This window comes from Mus caroli, chromosome X, assembly GCF_900094665.2.
Source record: "Mus caroli chromosome X, CAROLI_EIJ_v1.1, whole genome shotgun sequence".
Classification (NCBI taxonomy): Eukaryota; Metazoa; Chordata; class Mammalia; order Rodentia; family Muridae; genus Mus; species Mus caroli.
Genome location: NC_034589.1, coordinates 139,944,238 through 139,960,755, shown reverse-complemented (window position 1 = coordinate 139,960,755; position 16,518 = coordinate 139,944,238). Strand labels below are relative to the sequence as shown.

General features: G+C 36.7%; 1 protein-coding gene and 1 non-coding gene across 8 annotated transcripts in view; one reads left to right on the top strand and one right to left on the bottom strand.

Annotated features, from left to right (window-relative positions):
* The window catches only part of Wnk3 (WNK lysine deficient protein kinase 3), a 129,067-nt gene that overhangs the window by 40,033 nt on the left and 72,516 nt on the right, over positions 1 to 16,518 (bottom strand). For 5 of the 7 annotated variants that reach the window (XM_029473228.1, XM_021153288.2, XM_029473232.1 and 2 more), the window contains 3 exons: positions 9,026 to 9,090; positions 3,661 to 3,811; positions 897 to 1,013 (listed from right to left, as the gene is read on the bottom strand). In XM_029473228.1, the coding sequence (XP_029329088.1) occupies positions 897 to 1,013; positions 3,661 to 3,811; positions 9,026 to 9,090 (333 nt within the window). The remainder of the gene's footprint in view (positions 1 to 896; positions 1,014 to 3,660; positions 3,812 to 9,025; positions 9,091 to 16,518) is intronic. The other 2 variants (XM_029473230.1, XM_029473233.1) reach the window with 1 other exon arrangement.
* LOC115030254 lies at positions 11,763 to 11,865 on the top strand. Its single transcript, XR_003835846.1, has one exon. It is a non-coding gene; the product is annotated as a U6 spliceosomal RNA (small nuclear RNA).

Genomic DNA, 16,518 nt, shown 5'->3' with positions numbered 1-16,518 from the left:
AAAAAAAAAAAAAAAAAAAAAAAAAAAGATAGATTGCTCAGTGGTTAAAAATGCTTGCTAAGCAACCATGAGAGCCTGAGTTTAGATCCTAGCATCCATATAACAAGCTTAGCATGGACTCAAATAAGCCTGTAACTCAGCACTGTGAGAACACAGGAAGATTTCTGGGGCTTTCTGGCTGCGAGTCTACCTGAAACACTCAAGCATCAGGATTAGGAAGAGATTTTATTTCAAAAGAGTAAGTTAGAAAATGACAGAGGAGGACACCTAAAGTCATCCTCTAACCTCTGCAGGTGTGGGTATGGATGCATGTACCTAAACACTTGCATATACACGACAGACACAAACACCACATGCACACATATGAACAAATAAAATGGAGAGCAATTGAGGATAGCACCCAATGTCCTCTGTACTCCATGTACATACCCACACAAACATGTAAATACACATACAACAGCATATTCAGACATTTAAAACAACTAATGTACTGAGAAGAATAACTTCAATACTTTTATGCAGAATGTTAGACACATTAAAATTACCTACGTGGCTTGATTCTGATTTAATCAGGCACCTATACAATGAGATTATCATTTAAAGTTATAATATTATTTTAACATACAGTCAGAGATTAAAATACATCAATCTAAAAAAAAGCCATCATACTTGCTCAGAAAATACAGTAAAAACAGAGAAAATGTAGTAACATCCCTGATTATGAGCAATTTTCCTCTATGCAAATTTTTTAAAAACCCTCCATACATCCTATCTAGAGATGAGTGTAAATGAATGAATGAAGGGAAAATGGAAAGAAGAGAGGAAGGGGGAGAGAGAATAAAAGGAGAGAGAATGAATACACTAGGGGAAAAATAGTACTATGTCACTAAACTTACCATATAGTCAGCGATATCCTCAGGTGCGTCACCATCAACATCAAACTTGAATGTCACCATCTTGTTGTTATGTGTTTCCAGCTGACACTCCACCATGTTGTCTCCAGAGACTGAGACCTAAGTACACACATTTAATGAGTCTAAGTGAAGCCATCTTGGCTGAGGATGAAACACAGCTGGTAGAGTGCTTGCCTAGCATGCACAAAGCCCTAGTACCATCCTCAGCACCACAGAGGTTCACATCTGTAACCTCAGTATTTGGGAAGTGAAGAGAGGACGATTAGAAATTTAAGGTTATCCTTGGCTATAAAATAAGTTTGAGAGAAGAAAAAAAAAGTTTGAGGCAAGCCTTGGCTATTATCAGACCCTGTGTAAAAATAATAAAAACGAAAATAAAATCACATTTTACAGGGAGTAACTAGGTAAGTTCACATACAACATATTCAGCAACAGTTACAGAACAAACCTAAAGAAGAACAGGAAAAGGGATGATTAAATTATATCTCTGTACAAGGGACTATGTATTTAAAATATATTATTCAAATTATTTACTGGCATTAGAAACACGTCCACAATATATTGAGCTTTCAAAAAGAAAGAATATAAAATTGTATACAGGTTTTAAAAATGAATCTAAAACATATATTGGTTAGAGATATAGGCTTTAAAGTCTGATCTGGCTTCAGATCTGACTCTAGCATTTGATAGTCGAATGATTTAATGCAAATGATTCCTCTGGTCTTGAGCATCTTTATTTGTAAAGATGGGAATACTACTATAGAGGATATTTGGAGGACCTTGATGAAAATAAGATATTAATAACCAATGATTATTAATGCCTGTTATTTTGATTTTGGTGGTATTAGTGTGTGTGGGTGGGTGGGGTAGAATTGAGTGACCTGGGGGAGTCAGGGACACCACAAGAAGAGTTGTAGAGTCAACTAATCTGGACCCATGGGGGCTCACAAAGACTAAACCACCAACCAAAGGCCATGCGGGGGCTATACTAGGCCTTCCTGTACACATGTAGCAGATGTGCAGCTTAGTCTTCATGTGGGTCCCCTAACAATTGGAGCAGAGGTTGTCCCTGACTCAGTTGCCTGTCATTGGATCCCCTTCCCCTAACTGGACTATCTACTTGGGCCCTAGGGGGAGAAGAGGTGCTTAGGCTTATGACAACTGGATGTCCCAGGGTGGGGTGGTACATAAAGGGGGGCTTCCCCTTCTCTGAGAAGGTGAGGGGGTAATGGTGGGAGGGATTTGTAAGGGTGGGACTGGGAGGAGAGAAAGAACGGGTGGAGAATGCTTGGGACAAAAAATAAATAATAAATAAATAAATGAAAAAAATACAAAAAAAAGGATACCTATCATAAAATAAGTCAATATATTTTTGGCTAACATTATGTGCTCTATTATTTGCTAACATTATTTGCACAATGTTAAAATGTGAATATTGCACATATATATAGAAAAAAGATAAAAGAAATAAGCTCTGATTAGTGATTATAAGAATTTTATGTTCTTCGTTATATTTCTCTTACAATTTCCAAGTTTAAATCTTTTTTTTTTAATTTTATGTATGAGTACATTATAGCTGTCTTAAGACACACCAGAAGAGGGTGTTGGATCCCATTACAGATGGTTGTGAGCCATCATGTGGTTGCTAGGATTTGAACTCAGGGCCTCTGGAAGAGCAGTCAGTACTCTTAACTGTTGAGCCATCTCGCCAGCCCAATTTCCAAGTTTAATACCTATATTTTCTTTTCAGAAATTCTGAATAAAGGAGAAATTAGTTTATAGAGTGCTTTACAATAGTCTGCATTTACTTCCACAGCATTGTTCCTTTCTGAGTCTCCAGGACTTCTATGCCACGTACTTAGGTTGAGTCAGTTTGACATAGCGAAAGCTAGGAAGCTGACCGATGAAGCAATGAGTTTCAAGGAAACTCTCTTCCTGGGGTCTGGCACTTTTCTCCCATAATCCTTATAAACCATAAAATCAATCTTCCATCCCTGAATTAGCCTAGTGTATGGATTCACGTGCACTCTATTTAGTATTACCTTAATGTAATGCCTTTTTAAGATTGAATTCTAACATAGCTAAAGCCTTTCCCAGTGTTCTAAGGTCCCAGATAGCAGCAAGGAGCTTAACCTATTCAGTAACTAATTACTCAGGCAATAAAACAATAAAGCACTAGCCATTAGCTCAGTTATCTGCAGAAAGAGACTGGAATTCTCACTGAGATAGAAATTCTTATTACAGACTACATTCCATGCCAACAGCAAATTAATATACTATACTGATAAATGGGAATTCTCCAGACATAGATAAGAATTAACAAGACCTAAGAATTCCAAGGTCCTTGACACTACTTTATTCCTGAGGCCAGGAAAGAGTTAATACCCCCCTAATGTTAATGCCCAATTAACATTAAAAGTGTGAAACTCTTGCCTGGCACAGGGCTGATCCTAGGCAGGGTGATAATCTCTAAAGTAAACCTTTATCTGGTTCCTTTTGAAGTCACTCCTCTTGCACCTGGAAAACTTCAATGTGCCCTATTCTGTTACTCTGTATTATAAAAGGTCTGAGTCTCCACCAGAAAATTACATTCAGATTCAACACCTCTCTTGTGTGTGTGTCTGTCTCTCACTCCATCCTAAGCTTTGCCCACCTACTCTAGAGAACCGTTTTACGCAGGCACGGGACCCAGAGGGTCTGCGGCACTTCTACATACACTCTAATCCAGTCATACATACACACTGACCTGAAGGACAGTAAGCTGGAATTTAGTCCCCTTCTCTGGCCGGGGACAGGAGGCTCTTCGTTGTTTGTTCCGATCCTGTTTGCCATTTCCACTTGGGGTATCAGGGTTATTGGTGTTTTCTTTCACAGATGTCACATCTTGATTCAAGCTACTAAGTAAAAAAAAGGAACTCATTCCAATCTTAATCATAAAATCTAAAGAAAACTTAAGATGATAAAATTATAAACTTAAAAATCAATCCATGTAATATGTTTTTAAATGTTATGGTTATATAACTGTGAATACACATAATACCACTGTATTGTACAAGTTAAATAGGTAAATTTTATGATAAATACATTGTATTTTTTCTTAAACATTTTTTTCTTATTTTATATGGGTGGATGTTAGGCTTGCACGCATGTCTGTGTACACCATGTGTATGGTAGTGCCCATACAGGCCAGAAAGGGGTGTCTGATCCTCTGGGACTGGAGTTACACATGGTTGTCGCTACCATGTAGGGGCTGGGAATTGAACCCTTTTCCTCTGAAAGAGGACCTAGTGCTCATAACTGCTGAACCATCTCTCCAGTCCCACAAATTATATTTCAATAAAGGTGGTTTTGGAAGTTATAAAAATGACATATCCTCTCTTGCCTCTCTCTTACATCTTGCCCTCTTTGTCCCTTCCCCCCTCTCTCCACGTGGTCATGGCCTGCCTCTACTTCTTTCTCCTTCTCTCTGCCTCTACTACTCTCTTAACTCCCCTCCCTATGCCTTAAATAAACTCTATTCTATACTAAAAAAAAATCTTATCATTTATACTTGCCATTTATACTTATCATTTATACATTTTTAATCACAGGAATATGAATGAAAGAAAAACAATGTCAGTCATAGGCCACTATGAAATCTTTTATCAAGGAATATTCTTATTTTAATTTGGGAGACAATCTTTTTTAATTTATTTTTTATTAGATATTTTCTTCATTTACATTTCAAATGCTATCCCCAAAGCCCCCTATACCCTCCCCATGCCCTGCTCCCCAACACACCCACTCCAACTTCCTGGCCCTGGCATTCCCCTGTACTGGGGCACATGATCTTCGCAAGACCAAGGGCCTCTCCTCCCATTTATGGACGACTAGGCCATCCTCTGCTACATATGCAGTTGGAGACATGAGCTCTGGGGGGTACTTGTTAGTTCATATTGTTGTTCCTCCTATAGAGTTACAGACTTCTTTAGCTCCTTGGGTACTTTCTCTAGCTCCTCCATTAGGGGCCCTGTGTTCCATCCAATAGATGACTGTGAGCATCCACTTCTGCATTTGCCAGGCACTAGCATAGCCTCACAAGAGATAGCCATATCAGGGTCCTGTCAGCAAAATCTTTTGGCATATGCAATAGTGTCTGAGTTTGGTGGTTGTATATAGGATGTATCCCCAGGTGGGGCAGGGGAGACAATCTTGATCAGTTTTTTTTTTCTTATTTGGAGATTACTTTACTAATATATTCAAATGAAGTTTCTAAAATGAATATACATTTTATTTATCTTTAATTGGATATTTTATTTGTTTACATTTCAAATGGTATCCCTTTTTCCGGTTTCCCCTCTGTAAGCCCCTATCCCATCTCCCTTACTTTGCTTCTATGAGAGTGCTTCTCCTCCCACCTACCCACTCCCAACTCATAGCCCTAGCATTCCTCTACACTGGGGCATAAAGCCTTCATAGGACCAAGAGCCTCCCCTCCCATTGATGCCAGATAATGCCCCTTCAGCTCCTTCAGTCCTTTCCCTAACTCCTCCATTGGGGTCCCTGTGATAAGTCCAATGGTTGGCTGTAAGCATCCACATGAATATACCTTCTTATTTCAAAAAGGAGATTTATCTCAGCAAAGAATAAGCAGATTAAGTATAGGAGACAGGAATAATGCAGAAGGTAAAGCAAGTGATGAAAATGAATGATATAAAAATGGTTTAACAGGTTTAACAGTGGCTAGTTATAGCTATTTTATAAGTTCAAATAAAATAATATAAAAAAAGGCAGTGCTAATGAAGCCATGAGTCTTTTTTTTTTTTTTTTTTTGGTTTTTTTGAGACAGGGTTTCTCTGTGTAGCCCTGGCTTGTCCTGGAACTCACTTTGTAGACCAGGCTGGCCTCGAACTCAGAAATCCACCTGCCTCTGCCTCCCAAGTGCTGGGATTAAAGGTGTGTGCCACCACGCCCGGCGCCATGAGTCTTAAGAAGAGAAAGTACAACCACTAATTTCCTAAACCAGCATAATCACTAACAGCAATCATAAACACTGTCTTTATGCCCACAGAGAAGTGTGGTCTTCACTCTCATCAAGGAAAATTTCTCTCTGCAACAGAGCCCATTATAGAAAACCACAAGCAATCAAAATACAGAGTTGTGGAGCCCAGTCCCAATGGCTATATCTTCAAAACATGCCCGCACCTAAGGCTGAGGGAACATTGTGGAATAGGGGAAGAAAAGATTCTAAGAGCGTTGGCAGTGAGATGGTGTTTCTGAGTAATGTCTGAAGCTACCGCCATAAAGTCCACTAATATGACTGTCTAAACATGAGCTAAATAGGACAACAAAACAATAGACATGCCAAGGTGGACAGATAGGGGGTACAGTGGGGTGCCACTCAAGATGCCTCAACCCCAGTCAAAGAACTATATATAGGTAACTAACAAATGCTGAGAGTGGGAGAAATGGTCTTCAGGGAAAAGCACATCATTTTATTTAATACCTAATTTCAAATATAAGTACCAATAGACCTTTTAAAAATATCTTTTAAATTATTTTTGGTGAGTCCTTTCTTCTAAAAATTCCCAGTGAATCATCTCTGTAGATATATACAAAAAGAGATAAACCCCCAAAGCTAAATTATTCTGTTTGCATATAAAAGAATACTCATAAGTACAAGTGGTGAAATGTTTACACATAATGCTTGCAAGGGCTAAGGGTATAAATAGCTCAGTGGTCCAGTCTTGTGAAGCATGTACAAGGGTTGGGTTCTGTTCCTAGCACAACCCCCCAATAACCACTTCTCCTGGAGTTCTTAAAATATAGAGAAATGATAGTAATAAATAATAACCACTAGAGGATAAAAGGAGATACAATTTTAGCTCATGACATAATACTATACACATTCAAAAGTTTCCTTAAAATACTAGCTTAAGGCTTGAGCGATGGTTCAGTGGTTAAAAGCACTTATTACTTTTGCAGAGGACCTGATTTCAATTCCAAGTATTCACATGTGAAGCCACAGTTCACAAGTATTTTTAATTCTATTTTCAGTGGATCTAATTCTTTCTTCTGACCCCTATGGCTACCAGGCACACATGTGGTGCAAAAACATACACACAGAACACTTATATACATAATAAAATAAAATAAATAAATCTAAGAAATTACACTAGTTTTTGGAACAAGGTAACAAACACTCAACTTTTCTTGTTCATTTTCCCCAAGTACAACTTTAAAATTCTAGAAATAATAAACTAGACAATAAAAGGAAGGCAACCAAGATTGAAAAGGTGAACACTAAGACTGGTCAAGAACCTCAAAGACTTGAAAACCCCCCAGCAGCTTGACATCTCCTAATTAGAGTAACAGAAGACTATCAGGCTCACTCTTGTATATCCCAGTATAGACATAAGTAACTCAAACCTAATATCTCCTGACTCTAGTCCATTAGCCAAAAAGAAACTCTTCTCCTGTAGAACCCGGGAGAAGCTTCATCAATAAAGTGTGGATTAGGAAGCTGGCCTAGAGAAAAGCTCTAGCCTTTGGAATTATGGTGGTATCAAATGATGCATGGTGAACAAAGCAGACTGGAATAGTGTAAGGACTCTAAAACTAAATTTTCATTAAAAAATTCTAGCCCATAAGAATGGGTCAGAACTTTGCACCTGAATGCAGGGAATGCCTACTAAAATAGAAGATTTAATCACAATCCAAAATATCCTTATATAATACCTAAATATATAAATGAAAATACTTGTCATACCAAAACAAAAACAAAAAGCAACCAACAGACAAAACAAAAACAGGAAAACCACAACTTGAATGCAGAAAGACAATCAACAGGTATAAACATCCAAGATAAATCAGATATTGGAATTATAAGACAAGCCATAATCAAAATATTTTAGTAGGCTGGGGTATAGTTCAGTGATAGGGCACATATCTAGTATGCACATTTTTAAAAAGAAAGAAATGAGAAGCAAACTTCAGCAAAGAACTGTGCAGTGGTTTAGACAGGGTTGGTTAGCATAGACTCATGTGCTTGAGTGCTTAGCCTATAGAGAGTGGCACTATTAGGAGGTGTGGCCTTAATAGAGTAGGTGTGGCTTTGTTGGAGGAAATGTATCACTGTGGGGGTGGGCATTGAGGTTTCAGATGCTCTAACTCTGCCCAGGGAGGAATTAGACTCTCCTCCTGGTGGCCTGTGGAAGCCAGTCTTCTGGCTACCTTCAGATCAAGATGTAGAACTCTCAGCTCCTCCAGCATTATGCCTGCCTGCATACTGCCATGCTTCCTGCCATGATGATAATGGACTAAATCTCTGAAACTGTAAGCAAGATCTAATTAAATGCTGTCCTTTATAAGAGTTGCCTTGGTCATGATGTCTGTCCACAGTAATAAAACCCTAAGTAAGATGGACTTAATGGTAAAGTGCTTGCCTAGCATATGCAAGAACATATGCTTATTACTGGGTTCCATTCCCAGTAATGAAAAGGACAAAACAAAACAAAATCTTCAATAGGCAATTGCAACTGCATTTGAAGCAAATGAGAAAAAAAAAAGGCAATGAGAAATAAAAGATTAAAAAAGAAGCAAATGGAAATTATAGAACTAAACATAGAATCACAGAAACAAAACTTTATTGAAGGGGAAATGGTGGAATAAAGAGGACATAAGAAAGAAAGAGGGGGAGGGAGGGGGGAGGAAGGAAGGAAGGAAGGAAGGAAGGAAGGAAGGAAGGAAGGAAGGAAGGAGAAAGAGAGAGATTGAGAATTTGGAAAACTAAGAGAAATTACCCAACCTGAATAACATAGACTATTTAAAACCACCACCAATTACATATCTTGCTACATTTATTTTGTAAGATTAGCTGAAATTTTACTTTACATAATTTTTCACTTAGTTTGTACAACAAAATACTATAAACAAAATAATAAAATGTCAGTAACTTCACAATCTACATGATTACTATAAAGATTAAAATAAAGTAAATTCATCCCAATTTTATTAATCTTGCACAAATATAAGAAGTTTAAAACTCGCTTTATTCAAGGTACTCTAAGCATACAAGGACATACAGCAGCATGCCACCACTGATTTCCAGGTACTAAGGTTATGATACTTACCTTCGAACAAAATCTGGATTTTGAAGAGTTGCTTGTTGTTCAGCTCCAATTGGTTGGGATACAGGCTGTAAAGAGTATAGTAATAATACCTATTATTATAACAGCAAAATTCATGTTAAGATACAATTGGCTATTTCAAACAACATCATTGTTAAACTTTTTTTCTACTTTGTAAACCAACTAGACTCTCTCTATTATCCAATAGCTATATCAACCGTATTACTGACATTATTACAACAAGTATATCTTACTCAAGACTTTTTCATTACATGTTAACAGTGTTTTGGCAGATGTGGTAATGCACACTTGCCATTAAATACATCATCTCAAGAATAGTTTAAATTTTACTTATATGGATGTGGTGTGCATATGTATGCATGTTCACCTGTATGGGCACACATGTGGGTGTAGGTATGGAAGCCAAAGTGTAATGTCATCCATCTTCCTTCATTGCTCTTCACCTTATTATGGATTGAGTCAGGTTCTCAATTGAACCCAGAGCTTGCAGATTTGGCTAGTCTGGCTAGGCAGCTTGCCCCAGGGATCCTGTCTTCAATATCAAGTGCTGGAATCAGAGCTGCTGAAGATTCCACATTCTCTGGTAGGGAAATCAAGCTGTAACTGAACTGGAAGTCCCCTCTGTGCTGGCTATCTTTTATAGAGCTTCAAGAAACTAAACAGCTGCTGTGGGAGATATGTCGTTAATACTCATATTTTCTAGAATATCCTTTAGTTTGAACCTGCATGCCACACTGTTGCATAGCCACGTAAGACATGGCAACTGGTGCAAGAGCAGCAGTTCTATTATGGGGTATAACCAACAGCTGTCTGATTGGACTTGAGGCCTATGCCATGTGAAGGAAATTACATTTGGTATTGGAAACCTGGTCAAAAGCCCGTGGCTGGGGAAGTCATATAGAAGGAAAGCTACTGCTGTTGTTTTGATCACTGGACATGATGTGCCTGTCAAATTATCTTCTAGATATCTGTTTCTATCCACAGATATTGGCTGCAGTTAGCTGTGGTCAGACAGACTTGTTTTTGCAGTGGTTGGTAGTTGCTACAAAGACTTATAACTGGTGAAAGTGCCGATAATAATGAGCTTCTGAGAGCTTATCACTAAATAGGACATCTATATTACTCCCCTCAAGGCTCAGAAGACACTGTAGAAAAGGGGCAGAAAGAATGCAAGAAGTAAGAACTGAAGTGTTGCAGAATATTTTCTTCCCAACAGCTACAGCTATTGCACTCTTGTACTTTCAGGAATAAAAGTGGGATAAGAAAGGGTTGTAGGTGGAGGAATAATGGAAATGTATTATATACATGTATAAAAATGAAAATGTCGTAACAACATATGTGATGTGTATGTGTATTCAAAATGTGTCCTTAGAGATTACTTTTTAAATTACAAACATAAACATAGCAACTATATATATGCCTGATGAATTAAATTTGATCCCCAGAACTCGCATGATAGAGGAAAAGAAGCAACACCCCAATAAGTTGTCCTCTGATTTCCACAGGTTTCCACTGTGGTATGCATTCCCTCAACCAAATAAATATTACCATAACACACCTATAACAATAGCTGGAATTTAAGAGAATTGCAATAAATAGTGTTTGTAAGGCTACAGAGCAACATAAGTCTCATGTACTGCTGATAAGAATGGTTACTTTTTCATATAAAAGCTTTAGAATACTTTCCAACATAATCAGTGTAGCTAAATATACATTTATCCTATGACCCAGCAATCCCACATCTAGTTACAAATGTAAGAGAAATAAGTATATTTGTCTACCAGAAAATACACAGAACGTTTAACAGTAGCATTATCCAAATCAGAACTAATCCTAAGTATAAAAAAAGACCCAAAAATTAGAAAAACACAAGAAAATAGAGAATTGAAGTTTGATATTGTTTATAATAGAACAATTCACAAAAATAAACTACTGATATATACAAAAATGTAGATGAATCTTTGTCAAGATTATAGAGGACTAGAAATAGTTATTTTTCTCATTTCATGTTGATATATATATATACACAAAAGACTAATTAAGCCACACATTTTTATTAGCACAAATAAATATAAATATATAACACTTAATATAGAAGGATTTTTAAAAAGCTGATATGATCTATTTCTGACAAAATACTAAATATTACTATTATATCCATGGTTCAATGAGAAAAATTGTCCTGAAGAACTACATAGGTTTTATTTTTGAGAAACAGATAACTTTAACTCTCCTTATACTTTATTTTAAAGAAATATTTAGAGGAAGAAACAATAGTCTTAGAAAGTTAGTTTCATGTGAGAAAAGAATAAAGCTGTACAAAACAGGTATACTAAATTCTTTAGTTAGAAGGAACACCTCTGCTTTCCATGTGCTGGTAATAAAGGCATATGCTTTGCCTCACACCTGGCCTAAACTTCTGATGTATCAACCAGAAGACAAAAGAACAAAATATATAGAAAGAAATTTTTATAAATTAATTTTTCTACCCAGCCAACTTATTTTTCATTTATGAATATTAATGTACGGTCCATTTCAAATATCAAGAAAATCAAAAATTGAATAGCCAACTAACCTAAAAAAATTTCAAAGCCATTCATTTTCCCAGTTACTCATATGAAGGCATATAGCAGAAGGTAAGGATGAGAACAGGGATCTTGTGGAAGAACAAAAAACAACAACTGGTGGCATAGATTGTGAAAACTGTGGTTTCATGTGCGTGCTTCGGCAGCACATATACTAAAATTGGAACAATACAGAGAAGATTAGCATGGCCCCTGTGCAAGGATGACACGCAAATCTGTGAAGCATTCCAGGTCCTTTTTCCTTTTTTTAATATGGAATGCTTCACAGAAATGGCTGTTGTTCTTTCAGAGGACCCATTGCTACTTCAAAAGTGTAACTTTGCTACTGTTATGAATCATAATGTAAATATATGATATGCAGGCTATCTGGCATGTGACTCCTATGTGGGTTAAGAACTACTGAAGCTGAGTTCAAGCAAGCGGTTATGCATGAATTTACTCTCTCTGGGTTTGACTATAGAAGTGCAAACTCTTGACTTGTCTTACTCACAATGATGAGCTATAACCTGGAATTGTAAGCTAAATCCATTATCCCATAAATTGCTTTTTGTTAGAGTGTTCTCCAATAGTAACAGAAATTAAACTAGATAGTCCACCATGATGGCCTCACCACACGATGGCCTGTACTCTCAAATTATATGTCAAAATAAACCCTTCTTTTCTTGTTGATTTTAGTTCAGATATTGTCATAGCAACAATAAAAATAAACTAAACTCCCAAATATGGATTAAATGTAGTACAGCCAAAATTAACCAAAGGAAGGTAAATGCTTTAAGGAAAGTATCAAGAAAAAGTACTGCAAACAATAATATTGTAAAGCCTTAGGGCTCTTAATTCACATCCTATTTACTCTTGCTGATAAGTTCCACAAAATTTTCACTCTAAACTTTCCAGTAGTTTTTTTTCTATGTATATATACTCAAAGCTTTAATTTCTATAGATTTAATTTCTGTTTGGATACAACCTATCAGTTTCCATTCTTCACCATTTATGGACTGTGGATTTCACTCTTTAGTCTTTATTGCTTATTAGGGCTTTGCTCTCATTTTTAGAAGATAATTTAAATTTAGTAGTTGTCTTAGCTTCATTTCTGTTTTTATGATAAAATGCAAAAAGTAATGTATTAGAGAAATTACTTCATTTCAACTTGAAATCCAGGTTGCAGTCCATCAAGGTGGCAGGAATTTAAAGGAGCTAGTCACATCACAATCAAGAACAGAGAGAAATGAATGCATACCTGCTTACTTGTTTGTGCTCAACTCAACCTCTCCACTCTTATATAGTTCAGGACCTTTTGCCTACAGATTGCTACTTCCCACAGTGGGCTGAGTCTTTTCACGAATCAGTTAATCTAATTAAGACAATCCTCCATAGACATGTCCACGGGGGAAAAGAGTTTGGAGTTCAGAGAAGTAAACTATCTACTAAAACAACAATGTCTACATCCACTGGAAGATTATAACATAACTCAATAGTCACTGGGCAGTAAGTTTTTCCATATTTGTATGGCTGTAGCAGAGATAAAGTATCAAAGACATCAATCAGCATCCTCTTGCTTCCACCTAGCAACATTTGGCAGCATACAGAATTAGCTTTGACTTTTTAGGTAGCACCAATAGTGACCCAATGAGAGTTGAAACAGCCAGAAGCAGCAATAGATCTAACTAAAACATATTAGACAAATGTGGTGGCTCAAATTTATAATCCCAGCACTTGAGAGGTTGACAGAGGACTAAGTGCAATCTAGTACTATATAGTGAGAATGCAACAGTGAGATGGTGCTTCAAGAATTTATTCTTGTTTATTATACTTACTTATTTTAGTTATGAATGCTCTGCTGTATGTACACCTGCATTACAGAAGAGGACAGCAGATCCCTTTACAGATGTTTGTGAGGCACCATGTGAGTGCTGGAAACTGATCTCAGAATAGAGCAGCCAGTGCTCTTAACCACTGATCCTGCTCTCCAGCCCAAAAATTTACTTAATTTAAACAATAAAAAGGAACTTTAAAAAGTGAATAAGGCGTCCAAATAGGGGGAGGGGGCAGTTTCAAAAGATATCAAAACAGGCCTAGGAGGTAAGAATGTACCTCAGCTGGTAGAGTGCTTGCCTAGCATGCACAATGCCCTGGGTGTGACCCCAGCAACACATAAAAGGGACATTGTAGTCCATGCCTATATAATCTTAGCACTTAAGAGACAGAAGCAGATCAGAAGTTCAAGACCATCCTCTAGCATACAGACACTTTAAGCCCAGCCTGTATTACATGACACTCTTTTAAAAAGGCAAATTACAAACTGGAGAAGCGGCTCAAACATTAAAAGATAGCTTATAATCAAACAGATGAAAATGTATACTGCCTGAGAATGTAGCTCAGTGAGAGAGAACGTGTCTCACATGTATAAAGCCAACTAGATTTCAAGCACTTTAAAAATGAATGAATGACTGAATAAGTAAATATGTAAATCATCCAGTAAAATCACTGGAAAGAGATAGGAAAGAATGTAAAAACAAATCGAAAAAAATAACAGCTCCCCAAATTCAATTTTTAAAAAAAAAACTCCCCAAATTTAGCTAAAGACATACAACAGACCCATAAGTTGGATGATAATGGAGTGAACCTCTGAACCTGTAAGCCAGCCCCAATTAAATGTTGTCCTTTATAAGACTTCCCTTGGTCATGGTGTCTCTTCACAGCAGTAAAACCCAAACTTTGACAGGCAGCAACAAAAAACCAGAGAGTGTCTCAGACAATATGGGAAGTGAGGATGGACACCTGAGGTTGTACTCTAACCTCTACACACATGTCACAGTACAAAACACACACTCATACCCAGTTTTTAAAAATAAAACAATTAACTTAGATGCAAGTTTTCAATTTTCTACTTGAAATACTAAAATATCAATATCAATAGGATGTAATTAGATTATATATAATAACCCATATATACATGTGATAACAATTAATTAAAAAGTCTATGAATCTGAAGGACAGAAGAGAGGAGTGGATGTGAGATTTTGAAGGGAGGAAAAGGAAAGGAGAAATTTAATTAAAATTCAATCCCCAAAATAACCAATTATATGGCATAATTTTATTCAAAATAGTGTAAACAAGTTTTTAAAAATCCTTGTACAAGTAAGTAATCCACAGATAAGAAAAAGAAACAGTAAAGAAACAGAATAAAACAAAATTAAATGCTTAAAATGGAAGGCTTACATACTAATATATCAATAACTAAATACAAATACTCTAAACATAAAAACTAAGAAACTATGGCAGAACAGATTTGAAGAATGTTGATTTTAAAAACCAACTCCATGTTTTCTAAAAAAGTTTTACTTCAAACACAAAACAAGTTGAAAGGATGAGGAAAAATGCATCATGCTGATGTTATCAAAAAAGAAAGTGAGTATCTACACTCTACAAGAAAGAAAATTACTATGCATGAAAGGGGACATAATGATAAAAAGACCAATCTACCATTCTGTGGATGTACCAAGCAAGAAAGCTTCAAAATGGATGGGAAGGCTGCCCATTGCGATGCCCTTGCAACATTTTCAATAAATCTGTTTTCTTCCTTTAAAAACATATAATAACTGGACTAGGAGAAATATATGAAACTACTTTACATGGGAATTTCAATACTTTATTCTTAGCAATTGATAGATCCTTAGGAAATTAATGAGAATTTAGAAGAACATAATTAGACTATGATCCCTCATGAACTTAAGATTTAAAATTTCCCAACAAAATGTTAGTAAATCAAATCCAATAAAGTATTTTAAATGCCATATTATGTCCAAATAAGTCTATACCAAGGATACAAGTCTATTTTCAATACTTGAAATGAATGGCAAAGTATGATGCCTTATGTCTATAATCCTAGTACTCAGGAGGCTGAGTAGTAGGTACAAATTTGATTGGTACAACTTTGAGTATGGTTTGGGTAACTCAGTGAACTACAGACCAGCCAGAATTAGAGTATGAAACCATTTAAAATAATTGTCAGTGGGCTCCAAAGGTGGTTCAGTGTATAAGAGCATGTACTCCTCTTCCAGACTGTGACCTGAGTTCAATTCCCAGAACCCACGCCAGGCAGCTCACAATGTAATACCCATGTAAGAAAAATCAGTTGTATCTGTATATGTAAGCAATATACAGTCTCAAATAGAAATTAAGAAAATTATTCCAACTGGCATGTTCTGTGTAATACTGGCTTCTTGGAAGATGGAGGTAGAAGATCAAAAACTTAAGGACATGCTGTGTTAGGTAGTGGCACGTGTTTTTAATCCCAGCACTTGGGAGGCAGAGGCAGGCAGAAAATCTGTAAATTTGGGGCCAGCATGTTCAACAAAGTGAAGCCAGGACTACGAAATAGAGAAAACCTGTTTCAAAAAACAAAGGGGAAAAAAAAGCTAGCCTGAGAAACCAAGTGAGATCCTGTCTCAAAATAAAATAAAATGGATATTAGTCCCCTATCTAACTTAGGATTGGTAAAGATCCTTTCCCAATCTGTTGGTGGTCTTTTTGTCTTATTGACAGTGTCTTTTGCCTTATAGAAACTTTGCAATTTTATGAGGTCCCATTTGTCAATCTCGATCTTACAACACAAACCATTGCTGTTCTATTCAGGAATTTTTCCCCTATGCCCATATCTTCGAGGCTTTTCTCAACTTTCTCCTCTATAAGTTTCAGTGTCTCTGGTTTTATGTGGAGTTCCTTGATCCACTTAGACTTGACCTTAGTACAAGGAGATAAGAATGGATAAATTTGCATTCTTCTACCGCCAGTTGTGCAAGCACCATTTGTTGAAAATGCTGTCTTTTTTCCACTGGATGGTTTTAGCTCCCTTGTCGAAGATCAAGTGACCATAGGTGTGTGGGTTCA